The following is a 24,665-nucleotide window of genomic DNA, read 5'->3' as shown; positions in this document are numbered from 1 at the left end:
TTTCCCGCATCAAAGGCCGTAGCAATGAGGCCCAAATTAGGGGCCAAACACAATAATATGGTCAAAAGAAAGACCAGCATTATGAATGCCAAAAACTTTTGAATTTCCGGGATAGAGTATGTCTGTGCAAAATACCTTCGACATCAAACCCCGAAAGGGGAGATCTTATACAAAACAACAATCTCTACGTCAAGTTGCTGCAGCTTCGTGGGGGCTAAGATGGCGCAGTAGTCACTATTTTTACATTCTCCATTTGGCGCAGTTTCGTGGCTGCAGGGCCGAACACGCACTTAAACGATTGCGGGGAACTGTTCCGCCGGCTAGCTAGGATTCGAATCCCTTGCTAAGCAATCCAGCCCGCGCTGGGTGCATAGAGTAGGAAAAGCAGAAAATTGAAATTGCCGAGCTGTAAAATCCTCAAGGAGATTTTCATCGTACCCTAGCTGCCTTGTAAGACACAAAACCGAGCGTTTTATGTGTTAACTTTTACTCTCTTTTATGTTGGAACCATGACCTTGATTCAGTAACAGGCTAGAATGGAGGCGGGAAATGCGGCAGATGAGATTTGGGGCAATGCAGCTAAGGAACGTGCCGTTCCATGGCGTCGGCAACCTATGCAATGTCCGTGCACGAACGCATCGCCCTCTAAAATGGGGGGCCAGGAGAGGCGTAGGGGTCAAGCTTATCAATCCTGCTCTTTTTGTATATTCCTCCGGGAATGGTATAATGGGAGGCCTTAAAATGGATACCATGCTAGTTCCTTAGTACATACACACAGTACGACCTTGTTTAGAGCCGCACTAAGCGTCTTGCCTCTCAGTCAAAGGTTCATTCTGATTGGTGAGCAGGCCGCAGACCCGTTGCTTCGCCGATCGGTTCCACACTTCATAAGTCCATATATGGAGGAGGATGGAGAAATTCCTATCATTTTCTCCACCAGCAATAAGCTATAGAGGAATAATATCAATGCATGTATGCAGAGACCTTTACCTATAGGCTGAAAGCAGAACTGCCAAAGTGGAAAAAAACAATTGAAGCTAGAGGCTGACTATGGTTCGGGAGGATGCCTGAAAACAACCGTGTACGACTCGAGGATGCCGGCGAAATGCAGTGTCACTACGACCATCTCCAAACTGCCAGAGAGCTTGTACGCCTATTGGTGCACTTAATTAGCTTATTTTCATATTACTATTCTACACGACGGCAAGCGGGGGGCCAGAAACCGATCCCTAAAGAGGTGAAACGTATTTTTTGCTGAAGTGGCTGAGGTTCCCTGTCGACATGCCGATCTAATGCTCACGCGCTTGCTCCATCATGGTTTCCAAGCGTGATCCCTTCACGACGAACCAGAGATCTCGCGATATCCACTTACTCCAATCATCCTTTGCCAAGAGGAGACTATCTACGCCCTCAACATCGCCAAATATTTCAATTCACATTCTCTTCTCGTATGACATCCCACTTTCTATTCTAAATTTTGTTTGTATTTCTAAATTTGTTTGGCCGAATCAAGATCAGCGACCATATTAGAAATAGTTTCATCTTGTGAGCGGCAGTTGGCTTTTACATGGCCCGGATGAAGACGAAAATCGAAGGCTGCGGGATTCTGATCGTTTGATTCTGGAAGGGGGCATTATCAATTCTTTGCAGCACATCAGAATTTCTATACAAGTGCCAATACAAAGAAAGGAATTAAGAACATTCCGAGAGTCATCTGTGTAGATGGGTGATCTTGAAGATGGTTTCATGAGTCGGTGCATTTTCAAGGCCACAGGAGAACATCGCTTCAGCAAGGGGTTGGGGTAGATGCAAAGCATCATAATCTTCGACTGAAGGTCAGTAGTTACGCCCAGCTGCGCGCAGAGAACCATAGACCGTCTGCTGTAGGTGGCAGACAACGTGGTGTGCATTGGAGAGGACAGTCTCCCCTTGTCATGGTGAAAATGTGGGTCAGAGAGTAAGAAAGGTGGACCACGCGGTGCCTTTCCTCACTCCAAAGCCTGTAGACCGACAAGACGAGGGATGCACGAGCGGGAGAGGGGTATCGATATTAGACATGCTCAATTACACACAATCGCTCACGATTCAACGGCCTATCACTATGTACCATTCACACATCATCGGACAGATAGCTAATTATAGAGGGCAAGACAGAATCGAAAGAAAAAAGAAAGAATTATGTATGGAACAGCTAACACTGAAAAACATGAACATCAGACATCAAAAGCAGACCGTCCAAGCAAGACAAACGAAATGGCGATGGGGATGGCAGAAGAGGAGGATCGGACAGGGACATCAAAACAATCTAAGAGAGGAAGGAACGAAGGGATTATATGACGCAGACAGAAAAGGGAAAAGGGAAAAAAGAAATGCAAGATATGAGAGACAAAACATCTTCATACTGTGTGTTTGTGGAACATACACATACATACAAAAATTGATGATGGCTCGCTAAAGGGGGGTGGGCTGGGCTGGCTTTTGCAATGATAACAAGGCTCAAGGCATTGCTAGATGCGCGCTGCGTGAGATGAATAGGGATGGGGCAGGGTGGGTGTTGCATGGCTGATATGTACGCAAAGACAAATTCAAGAGCGCAAGGTTGGGAGCGACAGGTTGCGATATGTAAAGATCTGATCTCCGAGGATATCAGAAGAAACAAAGACAAAGTAAGTGCAAAGCAGAGGAATTATGCCCAACCGCCCCAAAAACCCACGGAGGGTAGTTATAGCCAAAGCACAAAGGCAGCTTAATCGAATCCAAACGGATTGTGCGGAGCTGTATAAAAGTTAGTTATCGAGGTTCATGAATGGCTGAAAAGCAACTTACTAGCATGAGAAAGGTTGGCTCTAAGTCCTGTTGGCTGTGGCGCGAGTTTCTTGGGCGCGTCTGGCTTAACACCAAAGCGGATCGAGGGCGGGGGTCCTGTTTTCTGCGGCGACAAGGGGGTGGCAGTTGGTTGTTGAGGAATTGGCGGGACCGGAGGTGCACCCATCTGGTAAGATGTGTTTCCGAAACCATTCGCGCCGGTGGGCTGCGGCTGCAATGCTGGCGGCAATGTAGAGTTGATTCCTGTCTGCATCGGCTGCTGTGGCTGCGCATATCCGCCAAAGCCCGTCGGCTGCGGTGCCATCCCTTGGAATCCGGGTTGGTTGGGGCCTGGCTGGCCATTTGCAAAGGAACCTTGCTGTTGCTGCTGCTGCTGGATCCCAAACTGTGATTGGGGTTGAAAGCCTGTGGGTTGGGGCATCATTCCGTTCTGGAACTGGTTGAAACCAGTTTGTTGCGGCTGCATCTGCGGTTGGAAGCGTTGCTGGTTCAGCTCGTTCATACTCTGGCCAGGAGGAGCGATTGGTGGGCCCGCCTGCGGAAAGCCGGTCAGTTGAGGTTGCAATGGAGGTGGACCGAAGGAGGTGGGTTGTTGTGAGAAGTTCTGTGGTGCCGAGAGCGGGCGCTGCGGAGGAGGAGGGAGGATTGAATTTTGACCCACGTTCTGCGGAGGCTGTGGGCGCTGTCTTGGCTGCGACTGCTGGAACCCGGTCTGCTGAGGACTGAAGCCCTGCTGCGGCTGCTGTCCAATCTGTGCCACCTGGGAGAAGAAATTGGGAGTGGCACCCGTCGGTTGGGGCTGTACTGTCGCCGGGGACTGCACAGCCGTTTGTTGAGGCTGCAGAGCAGGGATGCTGATAGTAGGCTGAGATGTACCTGTTGGTTGAGCTTGAGTTGGCTGCAACGGAGTCTGGAGCAAGGACAAGTCTGCCATGGCTCCCGTGACCTGCTTCTGGGCCGGGGCTTGGGCCGGAGCCGGTGATATAGTGCCAGACGGCGGTGTTGCAGTAGACGGTGTGGTGGCGGTCTTTCTTGGTTGTTTCACTTCCCATGCATCGTCGTCAAATCCAGTCCTAACGGGCTTTTCAGGCACCGCAGGAGCAGGGGGGCTGGGAACTCGCTCTGGGGATTTGGAAGAAGCAGCTTTGGGCTCGTCTGCGATTCCGAACGCCTTGGCATCAACAACATCACTAGCTTGTACCGCCGGGGCCGGTCTGCCTTTGCGAGTGTTGTTGCGTAACGTGCCACCAGCTCCAGCAAACAACCCACCGCCGTCTCCGTCGATGACTTCTTCCCCGCCGAAGCTGACATTACGCATCTTGGCCTTGCCACCTGTGCGGGTGAGCGTGGCATCCAGGTGGCGCATTACTCGCAGAATATCGCCTTCCTTCAAACCCAGAGAGCGGAGAGTGTCGGGGGTAATGTCGGGCAGCACGGCTTCATCCATCGAGTCCTTGAAGAAGTTCTGCGCATAGCGCTCGCATTGATGCGGGTTGACACCGGCCTTGAGGAAGAAATCGAACCAATCGTAATCGGATCGCTGCACTGAAGCACCAGCTTTTGAGGAGGCTCGAGCTCGGATGCTCGATAGGGGTTTGTCTTCGTCCAGTGAGATTCCGGCCACCTTTTCCACATATTCCAGGTCCTCGACACACATCTTAGAGACTGGGACGGCAATTTTAATGCCATTCACCTTATGAAGATGAATCTTCCCATCCTGAATGCCAATGAATTGTGCTTCCACCGTGAATTCTTTGGATCGGTCCGTCCACTTCCTCACTCTACTAGAGTCGGGCTCTAGAGTCTTGTTAGGCTCTGAATCTCGTGTGACAAAAAGGGCCAACTTACTTGACTTGGATTTGCTGTCGCGTTTCTGACGCTGTGAATGATAGCGACTCTTCAGCATCGGTATATCAGGCGTATGGGCGTGAGTTCTCACCTCTGAGGAATCAATCGAGTCCTTTCTGGGCTTCACGGCTTCTTTGGCCAGCCGGGCTTCCTCCTTGCGGTTCTTCGCGATCGTTGACTTCGCAGATTCCGTGGGCGGTAGTGGCTCTTCGGTCGCGAAACCTGTTATCTCGACAAAGCTGCTGGGAACAACCCCTTCCTTGCCGTTCTTCATCCGTCGCACCATCCACCACTCCTCGGACTTGTGTTCATCCAAGATAACGACCTCGTCGCCCGTGGCCACGGTCACCTCGTCATCGCCCTGGGCCATGAAATCATATAGCATCTGGCCCTTCTTCTGGCCACCACCTCCTTTTTCGCCTGCCTCAATTATCTCCCGTAGCCCTTCTGCGCGGTAAGCACCTGCAATCTCGCCAAGCGCGGCGACAATTTCTTGGGCAGTGTCTTTGGCTCCCGCATGGAAATCGATGCTTTTGCTTGGTCGAACCAAGTCCACAAAGACATGTTTTCCTTCAATCGAATAATGAGTCAGTTTCTCGGCGGTCCACTCCTGCTGGCTGTCATCTCCTTCTGGGGAAATGAAGATGATTCCAGTAACCATATTGATCCCCAATGTGGTAGGCATCTTCTTCCTCTTGCCCATTGCTTCTACCATCTCATTGATGTTGTACATATGGTATCCGGATGGTGATCGCGGCGTCATCGCCGAGGCCTTGTTGTAAGGAGGGGACTCTTTGAGTCCTCCTTCGCGGCCCGCTCCAGGACCTGGTGGCGGACGAGGGAGAGGAGAGGACTCGGGTGACTCTTGGCGCATGATCGGAGTTACCTGCTGCGACGGCGGTCGCCGCGGAAGGGCAGGCCCCGGTTCCTCTTCTTCCTGGTCGTACGAGGGCCGAACGGGAAGATGAGGCGGGGGCGACTCGTCCCTGGTGGACTCGACAGGCATCCCAGCTGGAGCATGCTGCTTGTGTATGATGTCCGCAATAGCAGCTGCCGCCGGGTTATGAACGGTATCAATCGGAGACGCTGCGGGACTTTCATATTCTTCCGTGCTCGTCTTGGAGGGCCGCTGCGGGAGAGCTGGCGCCGGGGGCTCATCTGGGATAGGAGGTGATGCGACGGCGGTACCGGCAGTGGGGGCAACATCCTCGGTGATTTCAATGTAATTGGAGGGCGCAAATCCAAAGTCGGAGTTGGCGCCGACCAAAATCCAATCCGGGTCGGAGGTGTCGTACACCATCAGCTCCGCATCTTCGGTGAAGGATACTTCCTCGTCCGTCTGCCGCGTGTAATCGAAGAGGGCTCTTGCCGCGTGTAGGGGTTGCGCCTGTTGAGATCATCCATCGTCGTCAGCAAACTCGGTGTTTTGTTGGTCGCGGTCATCCAATGCGCCGAGTCAAACCCCGGAATAGTGTATCACAGCTCCAGCGCCCTCATACGTGCACACTAGGGTATGATCCTACCTCTTCCACATAATTGTTTGGGACGAGACCCTCGGGTTCGTCCTCATCCTCCCGCTCTGCCTTCTTCTTGGCCTTCCACCAATCATCCTGTGTGCTCTTCTCCAAGATATAGAGCAGATCACCCTCTCGAATCTCGAGTTCGCCCTCTCCCTGGGGCTCGTAATCGTAGAGAGCTGAATAGACGCCGAGGAAGCCCATGGTGGGAAGTGATCGGGATCTCCGAATATCACAAGGCCCGCACTGAGCGGCAGCACCTAGTGAGTGTGCAGCTCCGGGTTAAGGTGAATTGTGATTGTGGTGCTGTCTCGGCGAGGTCGGGTGGTCGGTGACGCTGGCCGTTACGCGATCAGCGCTTGGCAGGGATCCGGCTGGGGTGCGCGGACGAACAGGGTAGAGGCAAAGAAAGAGGTCAAGAAAGAGAAACGAGAGATGAATGCGCAAGAGAGAAGAAGAAGAGACAGCGCCAGGCGCAAGACTCGGGACGGGGGAAGAGAGGGAGGGAGTGGAGTGAGAGAGTGTGTGAGGTGCAGTTGAATCAGGGAGGGCGGGAAGGTGGGCCGGTCGCAGGCTGGCTCGAGGAGAGGGTCACGTTCTCTTCACTATGGACTCTCTGCCACACACCAACCTGACCTGACTTGGCCATTATTACTATGGCTACTGCTGCAATGCCTACGTATTTTTTCTTCTTTCCCTCGGCTCCCTGTCGTGCGGTCTGCAGTGTCGCCCCGATGCCGGCTTCCCCGACTGGGTCCGACGGGGTCAACTGCGGACCGTGACGTCTTGGGGCATGAAGCTAACCGGCTGTACCTGACGGGGATTGACCAAAAATAAATACATGAGAATCATCTACTATACAACGAACCACCTCACAGCTCGTCTTTGAAAATCTCCTTACTGCCCTCTTCCTGGCCCTCAGTCTGGTCTTGATCCGACGGCGGTGGACGCTCCGAGTTGGTCTTCGGCGTCTCGTCCGGGGCTGGTTTCTGAGCAGGCTCATCCCCGTCTTCTGCATCCTGGCTGTCCTTGACATCCTTCTTGTCGACAAACACGCGGTATTGAATATCCCCATTGATCTCCACCGCCTCCAGCGTCCAATCTCGACCTTTGGCAATCTGCTCGACCTTCTGCTTCATGGTTTCGAGTCCTTCCTGATCGAGATCATACTTCTTCAGCTCCTGCTTGGGAAGCCACCACTCCTCGCCATCCTGGCGCTTTCCAATCAGCTCCACTCGCTCCTCACCCGCCGAGGCCACGCGTCCCTTCTCAATCTCCTTGCCCGCCATCCCCACCAGTTTCTGGCCGCCGACTGTGATCCCGCCAACGGTCTGGATGCCCGATAAATCGGCGGCGGCTTCGGCGGCGGCGGCAGCTAGATCCTGGACAGTATGCCAGCCTTTCATAGCCGCCCATTCCTCAACGTCCTCGGGCATCAGAATCTCGCGGCATTCGATGTGGTGCACCTCGTCCTGCTGGGGCGGCAGGAACGCAACGTCGTCACAGAGACGCGGTGTGTAGATGACCATTAGATACGAGCAAGTGGAAAGCTCCTTGATCCATCCGATTTGATCGGTTCCCTGAGGATGGCAGTGAAACTGTACCTCGACCCGGCGATCGCGCCCCGTGAGGTCGCACTTGGTTCCGCCACGTAGGTGCTGGACCAGATACCGCGAGCCTCCCTTGGTGTGCAGCTCCGCCACATCAGGTTTGGCCTGCTTGTGTTCTGTCTCTCCATCCATCTCCGCGTCGTCGCCGGGGAATCTCCCCAGGATGAAGGAAAGCGCGTTTGTATCCTCAACCGGTGGATAGTGCGGGGTCCCACGCCCGGCAGGGAGAGCATGGAATTGCTTGATTTGTTTGCGGTAGCAAAAAGAGTAGGACCACCACCCGGAGAAGTAGTACATGCATCTGCCTTCCATCTCGCGGAGGAGCTCAAGACCGCGGTCGGTCGCCCGAGCCAGTTCTTTCTGTTCTTCGGCTTTGGTGTCGCCTTGCGTGGCAGCCGTCGCGTTCAGGTCATCCTGCTTGACGTGGGGGATTTGGCAAAGTAGGCGCCGGTCGTCGAGAATCATTTCTTCGTAGGTATACATCGGTGTCTCCCGCTCTTCCGTATTCTCCGGGTTGGCGGCCTCCTTGTCCAGAGAGACCTGCGGGTTCTGGCTGGAAGGGTTGCCGCCGGTTAGGTCGAATTCGTCCTGCCATTGTAGCAGTTCTTCTGCCTGGTCATCGAGGATGTACTCGCGCGGGAAAATCACTTCGTACTGGGAGATATCAGTATCAGTTGCAGCCGACACAAGTCATCAAGCGCACCTGAGGAAAGGCCAGCAAGTCATCATTGATGCTGAACGCCCGCTTAGCTGCCCAGGTGCCAGACGCGGCGCATGCCAGGACGAGCCAGGGGGCCAGACGTGGTATTGATCGGTGCATGGTATGGATTATCTTCGTCGGATGGTAGGGTGGATAGGGAGAACGCGACTGGGGCGACCGTCGGTCTGCTGGAAAGAGCTTCCCCCGCGGGGTGTGCGGTCAATCGCAGCTTGGAGTCGGGGGGAGCAGGAGTTTAATGTGCCATCAGAAGAGCGAAGATGGGGATTAGAAAAAGAGGTCAATAGGCAGAGTCGAGCATTATCCAAGGAGAGACGTTGGTAATGGTCTGACGCGAGAGGGCCAGCTGGATCGGAGAGTTCGGGGGATCCGCTCCGTGGCCTTATCAGATCTATGCCTGCTGTCCACCATAACATGTTTCGAGACCCCATTATACTTGACCGTGGCTTCAACATGAACCCCATGGCCGGTCGCGAATATAAATCGTCATGGCAATTTTATCACTTTGAAGCCTTCACCACATTCAAAATCTACGCATTGCCTACGAACCTGGGTCAATTTCGGGCTTTGCTTTCCTCAGATTATGTGGAAGTCGGCCAAGAGTGAATAAAAGAGATACGATATCTTGGTATAGCCGACTGTGTTTACTCCTTTTCCCATTAGAAACTTTCTATAGTAGGCCAGAGCCGTGACCTGGCCCTATGTGTACCTCAATCCGGGCAGGGCAGCCAGCCAAAGCCCTCAACAACGATACTTTTAAAGTTCTGTCTCAAATGGGTATGCATCATCTGATGTGCCCAAAAACAGCTACATGCTTTGGGAGGCGGCTTTAGACCCAGCTTCCCACCGCGATCCTCTAAGACGTTCTCCACATATGATGCGTGCATCCCACTGCTCCCAAAGTTATCGATAATCTACTGGCGGTAGTGGCGATTCTAGCTACCTTATTTCTCTATAAAATAGGGTTAAGAGGACTGATCACGAGAACATTTGGACCAGCTAGGCCATATGATGTCATTCGCCTGGTGGCAGGTCAATTATATATATTGAGCGTAGGGTTACTACCGAAGTTAGTCCTCTACTAGTATCACCAAATAACCCCACACAACTTGAACCGATTTAGTGGAAACATTGATATTCTCACCATGTCGGATTTCTTCCGCAGAGCATCTGATGCGCTCCACCATCGTCAGCGTCAAGACTCAACCGACTCAACGGACGCACCCAAGTCCACCGACGCAGGAGAGGCTCCCCAGCAAGAGCCAGTCAATCAAAAGTTTGAGCCTGCTCAGCCTGAGTCTCACGTCAACGAGGCTTTTGCTGGTACAGCATCTGGTACGACCCCACCTTCCCTCGTTTGGATATCTGCGTCTGGTATATACTAACAAGGTCATACAGATGATAAAGCCGGTCCGAAGCAACGCCGCCATTGGGGCTGGCCGCGTCACGAGGAAAACAAACCCGAAACAAAGCAGCAACCTAACCAGGCTGGGGAGCAAAGAGACAATACTGACTGGGTTGTCGGGTCGTAAAAATATAATCGTGTTCGGCAGAGGGGCCGAGAGATTGGCGTCGGGGTTTGGAGGAGGCTAGCAGTGACTGGGATACGGCGTATGTGAGATTGTGAAGATAATTTGGTACTTTTCGAATTCAGTTATACCCGCCCTCCACAGTCTAATCATCGATTTTCTTCCTCATAGTAAAATGTATTTGTGCTGGGACGGCCGATTCTCGGGAAAAGGTTGTCATGATTCGATGGCATAACCCCCTAAAATCTCATGGACCCATCACGGCTAGTAACAGTTCTTCGAACTCGGAGTTCTCAAGGTGCGAGTTAAAGTCCGACATGTCTATATCAGCATCGTAAACTGAAAACGTCTCATTCTGAGTTTCCGCAGGGTATTGTATCTCCTGTGGGTCCCGAATGTCTATGTCGCTGCTTCCATATTCATGCTGATGAGACTCTGTTGGATTTGGGGTCTCCGCAACAGGAAAAAGTTCACTCTCTAGAGTTGGTGACGTCTCGTGTGTTTCAGTCACACTTTGATAAGATTGCTGCGGGCTAGTAGGTGGCGGAATATCGCTCAGATCGAAGTTTCTTCTTGCAGCCACGCGGCGGAGACAGCTATGGCCAAACTCGAAAGACCGTCGAGCTGCCCCGGAAGTTTTTCCCAGACAACGTAGCCAGAGAAGTCCTTTCTTCGCTCCATTCAACACAGCATCAACCGATTCAGAGGCGACAGCAACCTCTTCTGGCTTCGTCGGCACTGGACCAATGAAGATGTCGAGAAGCAAGATAGTAGTCGCTTGGGTTATAATGCGAACAAACTCCCACCATTGATGGAGTTCATAACACCAATCTAAAGAAGCCTGATCCGGCAGCAGTGCTATAACAGCCATGGAAGCTTGGAGACAAGCTAAGGCTGAGAGATTACTTATTCTCGAACGGGCAACCCGTAAGCCGCTTTTTCTTTCAAGTGCGGGGCGATTTAAGCAGGGCCGATTCAAAATGATTCGAGTACTGTAGTAAGTCAAAGCGAGCGAAACCTGCATGGGAGATTCGATCGATGGCAGTAGATTACCGCGACTGTCTTCGAAGCAAAATGATGGATGTAAAACTGATACCCAGTTATCCATCTTCTCGCTATATAGAAATATGCGGCTTTCAATTCGGGCCCAATCTTTTCGATGACTTCCCGTCGCATACACCCCACTGCTAATGGCATGAGAGATCAGCGACAGATCTGCCATGTAGAAATGATAGAGGGATGAGCTCGGCGTTATAGACCTAAGCAGAGATCTTTGGGAATCCATCTTTCTTTGATCCGTATGAATTGTCCATTGAAGGTTCTGAACCTGCGTAGGTGTCTCATTGTTTGTCTGATGGCTATCAGACTCCGCATGGGCCGGGCTAGGCAGTGGAGTTGGCGGAGATAGAGAGCTCGAAGCTGATCCGAGACAAGAAACCCTTCCAGTCATAACGGACAGGAGGTGTTCCAGACGGAATATTGACCACCATAGCTGCTTTCTGGCTTCTTCGGAAATTTCGTCGGTCCCGTCTTTCTTTTTCTGAAGATTGATACCTAACGAGATGGCCGATCGCGCGGCGATACCAATCATTTTCCAAGACCTAAAACGTTAGTTCTAAAGAAACAGGATAGTACCCACTCAAAATCTCTTCAAAAAACATACCTATTTATCTGCGATATAGCCAGGAAGAAAAATGCCATCAAGGCTTCGAATTGCACTTGCTGCAAATCATCATGCTCATAAAGAATATTTTCTGGAACACTGAGCGACCTAGCGCGTGTGAAGAAGAGGTTCTCGTCGGCATTATGTATGTTCTGCTCGGCGAGTCGGGAAAACGCGCAACCGATGGCAAGGATGAGGTTAAAGATGGCTAGCCATTTTCTACCGGGGTTGACAGTACTCGTGAGATAGCAGCGATGATATTGCTCGCGGAAAAGGTCCTGTCGGATGAACGGCAAAGAGATTTGGACTTTGTCCAGGTACACCTGGAATAATCGGTCTGATAGAGCTCTTGGAGGAAGAACAAAGGCGTTGGTCACGTTTGCCTCAGATAAGTTCCGATCGTCAAGATGATAATTCATTGACGCAATTGATTCATTCATTGAACCTTGGTGTAATGGTGTATGCGCCGAATCTTCGTCGCTACTCTGCCGCGTTGCCTCGGATTCCAATCGTTGCATCCATACAATCTCAGAGTTCTTGCCCATATAACCAGTCGCCCGACTTTGCTCATCCCGATTGAAATCTTCGCTAGCAACATCATTATCTTCAAGCGAGCCAAGTGACGATGAGGACGAGGCGTTGGAACGTTTTCTTTGATGCCTTGCGCCTGTGGCGTGCGAGCTTCCCTAGACCTCGTTAATGGACGGATATGTTGGATTGGTATGCGAACACACTTTTAAAGCCTTCCTGACCCGATTTGCGATAGGTTCTTCGATTTCGAGAGAAATATTCCGAAGCAGTTCTTCATAGCCCTCATTCTTTCTTCGCTCGGATTCCAACTGTTTTTGCAGTCTGATAAGCTTCCCCTCCGGAACAAAACAATTCGTCAAGCCCTGTGAGAGACACTGAGAACACCTTGGCTGTTTGCCGTCACATTTCGTCTTGCGTTCTCGGCAATTGTTGCAAGCGCGACTTATACGTCGTCCGCTACTCTCCCGGCTTTCGTGTTGTAGGCGTGGGATTGGAAGCTTGCTGGACATTTAGTTGAAGTGATCGGACGATAAAAAGAAAATCGGCATCGAAGTGTCAAATTTTTAGCGCATGAAGTTGAAATAGTGTCTGAAAGAGCTGAGCGGGGCTTGACAGCTACGTCATGCTTCATATGCGGCAATATAGCTGCTGAATAATATTATGAAAAAGGTACTTATAGTTAGGTATTTGGTCAAACAGAATAGAAATTACGCTTCTAAAATGCAGTACCAAGCTAATCAATTGGTGTGAACTACCATGAATAACATGTGTAGTGTGCATGAAAAGTTGAGGCTGGATATCAACCTTCCTCGCAGGCAGACCGTCATCATAGACTGGGAGGGAAAAAAAAGAAAGAAAAAATTTTTGGGGGCCCCCGACCTCAGGAAAAGCCAGCCTCGTGAATCAAAGCTGCAAGATACAAAATTGAAAAAGGCATCTGTTCGGTCGCTTGATGACATTTGAAGCGCTCGTAACAGTATAATTTTAGGTCATGTCACCTATCTGCGACACAATGAAGGAATCAAACGAGGTTTCCTGGGAACTCTCTCTTCGTCTGAGCCACTAAGAGTACAAATGGCCCTACGGTTCTGCACTTGGCTACCAAGAAACACCAAATGACATAGCATGCTCAATACTATTAGCATATGATCCCACGTAGGGTCGATCCTATCGTAATACTTTCATCACGTAAGGGGTATATAAAAAAAGTCTCAATCTATAGCAGTTTTGCTAGGGGGCTTTTTACGTACACCATAAAAACATCATACACATGCACGTAAGGGGAAAATTAGCAAGTAAGGGTTGGGAAGTGATTACATTGCTGCTCAGCAACGCCGGAATTGTCGTTTCTCAAGCAGAGATGATCTTCATTATTGTGTCATCCAAACTAGTGGTCCAAACTACATATTTTGGTTATAACAATAGCGCTCTGGTAATAATTTGATTGAGACCGCATGCTTCGAATGTTATGATCGTGGGTAAGACATCAACACGGCTAGGGAATTCACCCTATAAATAATTAGCCAATTGCCTCAATAAGCTTCCACGCTCTACTGTTTAAATTTCTTCGGTGGTGCCTTGAAAATATCTTCCATCCATCACCATGCGTTTCACACTGCCGTTATCTGGTAAGCGCAGCCTGTTCCATTCTTATGCTCGACAAACGAAATGATAAATATACTGATCTCTTAGTGATTTTGCTCTGCACCACGTCGACGTGCTTAGCTACATCCGCAAACCAGCCCAGCTACCCGCAAGTCGAGATTGAAGCTGCTAGCACAGCAAATGCAGGTAAGGACCCACCAACAAAGAGACCGTATATCCATACACCTACTGACGAAAACAACAGTGAAAGCGCATTTTTCGATTTCGGCTCCCACTTCTACTCCAGTTCTGATGGCAACTTTTACCAAAAGAGCACTGCGTCCAAAGCGAGATGGCGCTTCGTTGTAAACTAGAAGGAATAGCAAGCTTCCGTATTCTCATACACTACACATAGACAATGATGATGATTTCCGGGTTTGTGGCTATCCATGTAATTCAGTTTATTGCAGCAATAATGGCCATCAACGTTGCAACACAGGCGGCCAGTGTGCCTGCTGTGATCGTTAGTCCCATTTATTTTGGGTGGTAGGATGAGATATGAGACGCAGTCTCCTAGATAACACCATTTTGATCCCAGATTGTATTTCCTTGTGCCATTTATGAGTCTCTTATTTATACTGAAATAGAGAATTAGTCTGATAGGGAATAGAAACACGCCGATGTATATCGCCGCTTAGTATAACGACCTACCTAACGATTAGAGAATCAAAATTAGCAACAATAGCTAGACTATAGATTAAATAAGGCTTCGATAGTTAGGAAAACATATTATCTCTATAACTACTAGTCGTACTAGGGGTAATATCGACTGCGACTTATTAATGGCTATAGGAGTCATTTAACGTCTATTATTAGGTATCCAAGGCCACTGAAAAGACGGACCTATAAACTCATCTCTCTTCTTTCATCGAGTTAGTAGGTCAGCTTTATAATCGGGAATAGGATCCAGTGCTTTGCCCTGCGAACCACTAGTTAAATTGAGATCTGAAGCAATATCGGACATTAACCAACAATGTATCGGAAACTAGGTCAGTGCAAATTCCGGAAACCAAGAGCCTAACGGAAGCTAAATTGGCTTACATTGTAGCGCAGGTTGCGGACCTTCATAATCCGGGAATGGAGTAAAAACTACAGTTAGGACCTGCACTGTGCTCAACCTCCAGTATTTTATAAGGTTTTCGCTTGTGCGGAGGGGTAAACACCCGATCCGATCTTCCGATGTAGTCAGATCCGCGGAGTTGAGGTAAGCCGCTAAGTCTGCGTTGTTTCGTCAAAAACCGACTCAACATTTTCTCAGACTCCGAATGTTCTCGTCGACAGATCCAGTCCCGGAACTCGGTTTACAGGCAATTACGCTGGCAATAGTGATGGAATGGAGTCTGCACCATCGCGGCCTTCGTGGGAGCTGCTTGCTCTCGATTACCCAGCGTCAAGAGATATTGATGACTCTATTTCGGAGCATGTTAGCATCCTTAGTAATAATAATGACGCACCTTGGTCAGGTATTTTATCACAGTCCTTCCTCTACCACACTTTCGAAACCTGGTCTTGGTCGCACACTTGAAAGTGGTCTGGTGGGCAGTTGACAGCATCTTAGCCTCTAGGATTTACGGGCGCTCCCTCTAGCCAAATACATATTATTCTTTATATGCTGATGAGATTCATTCAAAAGGTGGCTTGCTCTCCGAATTCTTGGCGTGGAGTGGTAGCTCCAAATTGTTATCGGAGTCCGAGACTGCAAACTTTATTTACCACATTTGTCCGAAATGACATCCGAAGCAGTGCAGTTCTTTTCGTTTCTTCTCCTGAGAACTTATTTAAAGTAAAGCAATACTTTTAGTTTGGAACTCTCTGCTCTGTCTTGTACAGTATATCCATTCATTTTCTTGAATATGGCACAAAACTACGCAGAATCCTGGCTGCAGGTACGTGCCCAATCTCATGTAATCCCGGTCCATCCACGTACTGATTGAACCTGCCGTATCAGCTGGAGGCGGCAACTGGTGGCAGAGTGGCTCTTAATGGGAGCTTCTCGGATATACGGAAGCAGTTCGCGAGTCTCTTGGAAGCCATTTCGCCAGGTTATCCTTCTGCCTCGGACTCAGTTAGCGTGTCCGATAGTATCGTACAGGGTGTTCGGTATCGGGTCTATGCTCTGTCTTGTGCGAGTTGTTCCGATGGGTTGGCGCGGCTGATAAAGACGCCAGCAGTTTTATATTGCTGAACGAGAGCATCTTCCCTAAATTTCCGCCAGTATATATATCGACTGCAGAGTGTGACCCTTTGCGAGATGATGGCAAAACTCTGGCAGTCGCCTTAAGTGACGCTGGGGTGAACGTTCGTGAGGACTTCTACCGAGGCATGCCTCACTGTTTCTGGTTCTTCAATACCCTCCCCGAATGGTCCGTCTTTATTGAGAATACGGTTTCATCGATTGCGTGGATTCAAGGAGGTGGCCAACGTTCTTAGTCTTGCCAGTCCTCTGCGTTGACACATCTATTGATGTAATTGACTCTACGGATCGCAAGTGCAATTTTGACAATTTCAACATGACTAGGAACCCATAAATGTAAACTCTGTTGGCCTTACTCCAGATCACTCATGGAGAGTTATAACTCTATGGAAACACCTGTTTATCAATAATTAGCTGTACATACAAAGCCCCAATCAGGCCTCATGAAAGCGTAAGTGATCGCTTCTGACTTGCAGTCTATCACCGAAACTCTCTGGAAGTTTGCTATTGTTTTCGCAACTTCGAGTAGTTTAGCGTAGTCATACTTCAGGTTTTACGTATTGTTAACGTGCATATATTGCCGCTATTTTCTCCATAGCATTTAAAATTTCGTGAAGAGCATTGTTCTTGCTGACTATACAAACACTAACAAACAAGCGTGACGGACAATAAACAAAGTAACTGCTTGAACATAACCATGACGAGTACATTTGACATCCTGAAACCTTGTATCTCGAGCATAATCGGGTTATTCTTGGTGGAAATCGGCAAGACTTCCCTTCAGAGATTTCTCAAGACTGCTGTAGTAGTTTGGAACACCGCCTAAGTAGATGAGTGGCTCCCGAACTTTGCCGGGAATATTCGTTCCCATATACCACTGAGTCACAAACAAAAAGATGTTAGAAAAAAAAATACCCTAGCCCATGGATAGATAGGTGTTTCTTACCGAGTCTGTCTCTGGAAGCAATGAAGAATAAGCGAACTTGCGAACGTCTTCTCCCCACAGGTGCTCCGCATCAGCTCTAGCCTCAATACGTTGCAGGCCCAGTTTCTTCATGTGGTTCATCGCCCCGACTATGAAGTTCCCTTGATACTCCGCACATGTTGGCCCGTTACACAGCGCCGTGGGTGCCTGGGGCCCGTAGATAAAGAACATGTTGGGGAATCCTGACACTGCCATCCCAAGGTAGGTCTTGGTGCCGTCTTTCCATTTATCGGTAAGAGGCTGACCCGCCTTACCTTGGATACCCATTTGGAGCAGACCGCCAGTGACAGCGTCGAAGCCCGTCGCGCAGACGACGTAATCGAATTCCCACTCTTTCTCGGTCGTCTTGATTCCACGCTCTGTGACTTCAACAACTGGCGTAGACTTGACGTCCACAAGCGAAACGTTCGGCTGGTTGAATATCTCGTAGTATCCATTCTCCAGAGAGATACGCTTGCATCCAAAGCCATGTGGCTGAGTCTCAGGCGCCAGTATCTCCCGAAGACGAGGATCCTGGACTCGCCTTCTCACCTTCGCTTTCCAAAAGTCATAGGCCTCCTTGTTGGCATCTTTTGTGAAGAGCATATCCTGGTAGGTGGCAAGCCAGAAGTGGAAATCACCGTGCTTCCACAGTTCTTCGTATGTTTCGTTTCGCTTCTCTGGCGAGTCCTCAAATGTGGAGCGGGGTATGAAATTAAAGCTGAACCCGCCGAAGCTATTCCGGCGGTTTTCAAACAAGTCTGGATACTCCTCTCTAGGCATTGCCTGCTCCTTGCCCCTGAAATCCACCTGTTTCATAGGCAAGGCCAAATTCGGAGTTCGTTGGAAGAGAACGAATTCACTTGCAGTCTGACTGAGCTCCTGAGCGAGCTGTACTCCCGTCGAGCCCGTTCCAATGACGGCGACCTTTTTACCGCGAAGATCCGGCTCTTGCTTGGGCCAGTATGAAGGATGGATGAATGTGCCCTTGAATTTGTCTATGCCCTTCCAGCCTGGGATATGTCTCTTGGCCGAGAAGCCGGTGTTGAGAAGGAGATACCGAGCCACAAACTTCTTTCCGGATGAACCCGTGACATGCCACAGATTATTCTGTTCATCAAACACCGCCTGCGAGATAAACATGTTGAATTCCGTATCCCGTCTCAAATCCCATTTGTCATCCACGAAAGAGAAGTAGTCACGTAGTTCCTGACTGCCAGGAAAGCGTTGCTTCCATGACCAATCTTTCCATAGTCCAGGATCGGAGAATTCATAATGTGGCACCGTACTGTCGACTCGGGCGCCGGGATATCGGTTCCAGTACCAGACACCGCCGAAGTCTGATGCAGAATCGACAAGCCTCACCTTGTAGCCATCTTCGCGAAGCTTTTTGAGTTGGTAGACGCCTCCGAAGCCCGCACCCACAATGAGCGCGTCCAAATAGTCATTTTCCGAGGTGGGACTCATGAGGAAATTCAATAGTCAAGACCTGAAAAATCACGAGATAAAATAGAAAAGGAAGACTGAATTGAACTTTGAAATTGCAGACGAACTGGGGATGATATAGGATATACGGGTTCTAAGGCACTACCCCGGAAATCCACATTCTGTGGCAAGATGAGTAAGCTACTCAGGATAGGATTGTAGTGAGTATGCGGGGGAATTGCAATGACTTCCCGATTCAGTATACGCACATGAATCTTATGCGATGGAGATGCCATCTTTCCGATTCGGATGCCGATAGGGTGGAGTTTCCGAAAGCGAGAGCCAGGATCACTGCTTGGCCTTTGGAAGCCAAGGGCCCCACTTCGGACATCTCTTCGGAGTTCACAATGATCAACGTGGATTTACCGGTGTCATCTTCAGCGTTTTCGGACACAACGAAGTGGTAAACTCCGAGCCAACAACTGTGAGGGCTTATTGCGATACTGATTGTGGAACAACTACCTTAATAAAAATAGTGGACCGCAATAATTGAAGTATCTGACAATATCTTAATCAATCACCATTATGTACAAACGTTTGAAAACATATCAAGAAGAAATAGTATAACACTTCTACGGCCATTCAAAGGGGAGTCTCCCAGACTCGACATTCGATTCCCAGAGCGAACCCGGAATGGAGTCGCAGAACAACTGGTTCCAGATGGTATTGCTCTCCTCGACTTGCAGACCATTTGGGAGTTCCGAGAACTGGGTCTCGATCATGCTATGTAGGTCTCGGCTTTCCAACCCATTATCCAGATCCTGCAGCACATTGCATGGGGAAGTTTGGGAAGCAGGTGACGGACGGACCTGACTGTCAAAAGGTTGCACGTCACCAAATAGGTCCTTTACCAGAGCTCCATGATGCTTCAAACGACGATCACGTCGTTTTTCCATGAATCGATTGCAAGCCTGGCGAAGATCCCGCACAATCCGGAGGTACCATCGTGCCAGTATATCATTCGACTGGAAGCGATCCATCAACCTCTCAGCCAAATCCATAGCATGACCCAGAGGAAACAAACGGTCCAGATCCGCGAAATAGCCTATCCCTAATATGAGAGCGGAATTAAAGAGCGAGTTCACAACATAGGGAAGCCGTTTCGGTATCTCATCCGCGTACAGGAAGCACTGCAGGAGATTGATTGTAAGTACGGCCGAGTTAACTGAAGCATGAGCTAGCAGCGTATCGGACGGTTGTGTCGATGGCGAGAGCGTGTCATCGCTGGTACTCATGAGCGGTAAGGCGGCGGTGTCATTGGCCACATGTCTTTGGACCAGGTCTATCAGATATGGGCGAGTCACCAGCATGATGGTCCAGTAATAAGCCTCCTTGAGGTGGCAGAGTCCAATGTTGAGTTGGGTCTTTCCATCTTGAATGCCGATGTATTCCTCGGCGGAAATGTGATCCGCCAAAAGACCTTCACGGAAATGAGAAGCCCATTCCCGATGAGTCGGCTGACATGCTGTAGGACGGCAGGAGAGACTTCCTGCTTTGAATAAACTTCAGAGAGAATCTTCTCAAAGATGTGACATAGATCGGTGGACGGCGAATACCCCTGCTGCGACATTGTGTCCCGAGTTTCCGTGGTGGATGGCAGTTGTCCAAGGGTAGTGCTCAGGAAAAGATCCTGTACGCGTAAAACCTTCCATATGCGCTCGCGCTTAGAGCTCTCCGCTGCTGAAAAGAGTGCGTTTATATCAGCTCGGTGGATGCCCAAGGAGTGCGCTACACGGACGGCCATCCCGACATACATGCTAGCTGCATGGGGACATGCCGAGTTGACAAGATACGTGGCAATGAGGCAATATATCTGCACTGTAGCAATGTTCGCAGGTTCGAGAAACCTTGTCGATGACAGGTAGCGCCCGTAGGCAAAATATGCATCTGCTTGCTCATCATGGTTCTTAGGTCCGCATTGAGCTCCAATAGCGAGGGCAAGGAAATTGATGCAAGTGCTGGAGTCGGCAGAGGCCGGTTGTTGGAGCCAAGGAATAATCTCCGTCGCCAACTCTTCATATCCGAAGAGATCAAAGACGCAGCTTGTGGCGCTCGCATACCACTTGAGATAATAACGAGCATCCTCTACCGAAGGCCGCGGAGGCTCCATGTTTGCCTCATCCCAGTTGATCGAGATGGTAGAATCTTCATCGAGAACGTCGTTCTCTGCAGGCATTTCTGTGAAGTAGCTTGCCCCAAGCGCGCTATGGACAATGCTCCGGATACTTTGAAGCGCAGACAGATTGGCGGAGGGCCCCAAAAATATGTAGGTTCCCTGACGATTGCGGATTAATCGCGAAATGTGAGACACCATGGAGCCAAGCGGGGATGAAATCGAGAGATTCCTGGAGATCGTTGTATGAGATGGAGAACTCGACTGGCTATGCGACCCCTGCCAAGAGTCCAGAACGCCAGGGCCGTATCCAGGAGCATCAGCATCCTGACTGCCGTCGCCATTGGGTTGAGGATATAAGAAGGCTGAGTTTTTTTCGCCTTGCGGCGGTTGAGGCGCGTGACGCGCAGAGAGACGTCGTCAGCACTGAGCCTCGACCTTCCGAGTACGACATCTACCACACGGATGAAGCCCATCGCACTTTTCTTTACGTCGCCTGCAATTTTCGCATGCTTTCCGGCGACGGAAAGAACTTTGTCGTTGGCAGGGGCTGGTAGGTTGTGCCATAGAAGTTTGCGTTGGCTCACATATCATGAGAGTATCCATTAATTGTGACATGCGTTTCGTGAGGAACCTTATGGCTGGGTAACGATGAAGATTTGTATTTTTATGCCGGATCTCAAGCGTGTTCTCTATCCGATCCGGGGAAAGAGCGGGGTTGTGGGGGGGCGACGCCAAGATAACTCGTGGTCTGTTAGTCAACGATGGTTGCCAACCGGGGAGACACGAAAACCCAATCACCCGAGATTGAAATCGTCATCAGCGGACATGGGCCGCAGCTTATTGGTAGAACCCGCGAATAGAACCTAGGTAACTTATATCCAATCAACATGAGCAAAATACGGGGGCAGAACGCGATTATGCTTGTGTGAGCAAGGTGGGTCTCAAGATGCAGAGAGATCTTTACGTGCAGTGAAGGGTTAAAGATCGGAGATTCTGCAGCATATCTTTCTTCACTCGAAGTAACGAGATCACTCAAGTATTTAAAAACTAATAACTGATATACACCAATATCAAATGCGGAAAAGCTAGTCAAGTTTTCAGACTGCCGCTCCAATTTCCATCTGTTCGGAGCCTTGCTATACATCATTTCACAAACTATATTGCTTGACCTAATAGCGCGCTTTACTCAAGTCATTTCCTAGCAGGAATTCCTCACCAATTTTATATCATACTCGAGCTCAAGGCTAGCTCGGCTGTCCTCTTTACGCTCCACAAAATCCACGACCAGAGAGTCCTTCACCGCGAAGACAGAATCATTGGCTAAGTACTTATCCTTTCGGTCGAAGATCTGTGTCGTCAAAGGACGATATTCTTCGTGAGTCGCCTGGCCTCTGTTAGTCGGGGTTATAATAGATTGTCCTTGCTTGCTGATCAAAACGTACGATGATGTGGATGTGGGCCGGGCGGAAGGGGTGACGGTCCAACAATTCGAGAAGCTTACCTGCTGGTCCTGTTGATCACATTTCCCTGTCAACACTGCGTAGCAATCCCAATTTCGGGGCCCCAAAATGATGGTTCGTAGGTTTTTGTATACATACCGTCATCCGGAACAGGATACGGTGTCGGCCTTAAGCAGTAGAAGGAATATCTACCTTCCTTATCCGTCTGGAACTTGCCTCGCAAATTGAATTCGGTTTGTTTTGGATCCTGCTGTTCATAAAGCCCGTTCGTCGACGCTTGCCAGACTTCGACCGTTGCTCCCGCCAGAGACTTCTGTGTCGAGAAATCCATTACGCGACCGTGCATGAATGTCATCTCACCGTCATCGGGCTTGTCAAAGACGATATCATCTCCATTCTTACGATAGGGAGTGTCCGCGCGGAAGAATGGACCTAGAATAGCAGTGGCGGTTGGCGCATCTTTCGCTTCTTTGGCTAGTTTGAAGGTGATTTCATCGACGAGACTGTTCGAGTGAGTGATCCAGTTATATCCACCGAGCCTAGGTGAGGAAGCCTACGATTCAAGGCCAATCACATCGCAGATTAGCTGTCCTTCGTTGCGCTTGTCGTCGCTCATCTTGCCCGCCCAGTTAAGTAACCGGACTCCGGACATCCACTCGTCGACTGTGAGCTCATTCTCACGCGCAAAATCGTGCACATGTCGGATCAAGCCGGTCATGAGCTGGCGCAGACGTGGTGAAGCTCTCGGGCCCATCGATTCGATGACATGGTCCGTAAAGTCGGGGTCGAAGCGGTGCTGTGCCATTGTGTATTTCCTCGAATATTTGCCGCGGATAATGTCAGGATAGCCACGAGTGAATGAACCGGCAGTAGAATATTTCTCATTCTTATTATTATCTAGAATTCGTCGACGTTTCCCAATATTCACAGTCCTTGCAAGGCTATGGCGGTTGCCACCAAGGGTCCGAAAAACGGGGTTGTTTCCTTCGGGACGGGTGGTCTTCCGATCGGCAGCCTTCCAAGCTCTGGCTTCCGAGCTAAGCCCCGAAATCTCACGGTCCGCAAGTAGGCTTAAGAAGATTGGGGCAAACCTAAACCTTCGGACTCCGAAAGGAGACTGACCTGTGCAGGAGAGTCTCTGGCCCCTTCTTGTGGGGAATTCTGGGGCATAGCGGAGCATGTCAAGGCCAAATTTATGGTGGGTTGCGATGGTGCCCACTCTTGGGTACGCCGTCAGGCCGGTTTCAGCTTAGAGGGAGACTCAACCGACCATATTTGGGGTGTGCTCGACATTATTCCCATCACGGACTTCCCAGATATTCGCCATCGATGCGCTATCCGCTCAGCGAACGCGGGCAGTGTCATGGTGATTCCTCGCGAGAACAAACTTGTTCGGCTCTACATCCAGCTCCAGGCGACTGACCATCACAAGAGCGGCTCTAAGACCGACCGGTCTTGGATCACTCCGGAGATCATCCTGCACTCTGCTCAGCGCATCTTGCACCCTTATAAGCTTGATTACGCGTATTGCGACTGGTGGACTGCGTACCAGATTGGACAACGTGTGGGCAATCATTTTTCGCTACGCGATCATGTCTTCCTAGCAGGCGATGCTGTCCACACGCATTCTCCAAAGGCAGGACAGGGTATGAATGTCAGCATCCAAGATAGTGAGCTCCTTCCTTCTGACGAGCCTGCATCCGGTACTCACACTTGGAATAGCGTATAACTTAGGATGGAAATTCGCACATGTAATCAGCGGCCTCAGCGAACCATCTATCCTCCAGACTTATGAATCTGAGAGTTGACGTCGAGGGCAGACTGCCAGTCTTTGAGGTGTTGTTTCTCGGATAGGCTTTGCTGAACCAATGACTCCTGGACGAAGAAATTCTTCAGCGTTGATGCAGCGACGATTTGACAATGGCAGCATCGTAGCCTCGACATGTCAACACTTTTGGTCTTACCAGCATTATTCACGCAGCCGTCAATCCTTCCAAATTTCTCCCTAGTCTCTTTCATTCAGGCGTCTACGGAGTCAGCCCTGCTGACATCCACAACAGAGTGCATAACCTGTGCATTGGGAAACTCTTTTACAGTGGACTATACAACTGCACTGACCGTTCGGATATCGTTTCGGGCTATTGGGCAATTTAGGTTTGCAGCGCACCGCGGCCTTTCGGCTTCCGATAGCATTTCCGAGACGGTAGCTCCACCACATTCAGCGACGAGACAGGTCTTCTTTTACGACTACACTCGCAGAAATGTCCCAACGGCATACATTTTTCGTCATTTTATGAGGAATACGACGCGATTTCGGAGTTATAGGGACTATGGGACAATGGGTCCACAGGTCTCAGTCGTATCTGTACGGTTGCTGCGTCAAAATAAAGATTTTTTTTCTTGAGAACTTTCTGTCGTATATGGCACATTTAAGTCAATCCCCAGCCATTAGATAACGTGCGATTTTCTCTTGGACCCAATGGATACGTCGGACCCTGATCCGTACCCGCTTCACTTAGGAGCTGCTGAGACAGCCGACGGATCTGTCGGATTGCAGATC

General features: G+C 49.9%; 7 protein-coding genes across 7 annotated transcripts; 2 read left to right on the top strand and 5 right to left on the bottom strand.

The window, feature by feature from the left end:
• Window positions 1-2,746: 2,746 nt before the first annotated feature.
• On the bottom strand, window positions 2,747-6,395 carry PFLUO_LOCUS1999 (cytoskeletal protein binding protein; the record flags this gene model as incomplete). Its single annotated transcript, XM_073779094.1, has 4 exons — window positions 2,747-2,775; window positions 2,827-4,623; window positions 4,675-6,061; window positions 6,198-6,395. The coding sequence occupies 4 exons, from the start codon at window positions 6,393-6,395 to the stop codon at window positions 2,747-2,749; spliced, it is 3,411 nt and encodes a 1,136-aa protein (XP_073636084.1).
• A 668-nt stretch (window positions 6,396-7,063) lies between these two features.
• PFLUO_LOCUS1998 (Protein OS-9) lies at window positions 7,064-8,621 on the bottom strand (the record flags this gene model as incomplete). The annotated part of the gene is made up of 2 exons (XM_073779093.1): window positions 7,064-8,455; window positions 8,505-8,621. The coding sequence occupies 2 exons, from the start codon at window positions 8,619-8,621 to the stop codon at window positions 7,064-7,066; spliced, it is 1,509 nt and encodes a 502-aa protein (XP_073636083.1).
• A 1,043-nt stretch (window positions 8,622-9,664) lies between these two features.
• Window positions 9,665-10,051, top strand: PFLUO_LOCUS1997 (uncharacterized protein; the record flags this gene model as incomplete). The annotated part of the gene is made up of 2 exons (XM_073779092.1): window positions 9,665-9,854; window positions 9,918-10,051. 2 exons carry the CDS (start codon window positions 9,665-9,667, stop codon window positions 10,049-10,051), a joined length of 324 nt encoding a protein of 107 aa, XP_073636082.1.
• A 6,777-nt stretch (window positions 10,052-16,828) lies between these two features.
• PFLUO_LOCUS1996 (uncharacterized protein) lies at window positions 16,829-18,511 on the bottom strand (the record flags this gene model as incomplete). The annotated part of the gene is made up of 2 exons (XM_073779091.1): window positions 16,829-16,957; window positions 17,027-18,511. The coding sequence occupies 2 exons, from the start codon at window positions 18,509-18,511 to the stop codon at window positions 16,829-16,831; spliced, it is 1,614 nt and encodes a 537-aa protein (XP_073636081.1).
• A 590-nt stretch (window positions 18,512-19,101) lies between these two features.
• Window positions 19,102-20,705, bottom strand: PFLUO_LOCUS1995 (uncharacterized protein; the record flags this gene model as incomplete). Its single annotated transcript, XM_073779090.1, has 2 exons — window positions 19,102-19,893; window positions 19,950-20,705. 2 exons carry the CDS (start codon window positions 20,703-20,705, stop codon window positions 19,102-19,104), a joined length of 1,548 nt encoding a protein of 515 aa, XP_073636080.1.
• Window positions 20,706-21,843: 1,138 nt separating this feature from the next.
• Window positions 21,844-22,910, bottom strand: PFLUO_LOCUS1994 (uncharacterized protein; the record flags this gene model as incomplete). Its single annotated transcript, XM_073779089.1, has 4 exons — window positions 21,844-22,029; window positions 22,088-22,155; window positions 22,244-22,608; window positions 22,663-22,910. The coding sequence occupies 4 exons, from the start codon at window positions 22,908-22,910 to the stop codon at window positions 21,844-21,846; spliced, it is 867 nt and encodes a 288-aa protein (XP_073636079.1).
• A 138-nt stretch (window positions 22,911-23,048) lies between these two features.
• On the top strand, window positions 23,049-23,834 carry PFLUO_LOCUS1993 (uncharacterized protein; the record flags this gene model as incomplete). The annotated part of the gene is made up of 2 exons (XM_073779087.1): window positions 23,049-23,067; window positions 23,278-23,834. 2 exons carry the CDS (start codon window positions 23,049-23,051, stop codon window positions 23,832-23,834), a joined length of 576 nt encoding a protein of 191 aa, XP_073636078.1.
• Between the last annotated feature and the right edge of the window lie 831 nt (window positions 23,835-24,665).

Source organism: Penicillium psychrofluorescens, assembly GCF_964197705.1.
Source record: "Penicillium psychrofluorescens genome assembly, chromosome: 1".
Taxonomy (NCBI): domain Eukaryota; kingdom Fungi; phylum Ascomycota; class Eurotiomycetes; order Eurotiales; family Aspergillaceae; genus Penicillium; species Penicillium psychrofluorescens.
The sequence above is the reverse complement of the archived record's forward strand: the minus strand, read 5'-3'. Positions and strand labels throughout refer to the sequence as shown.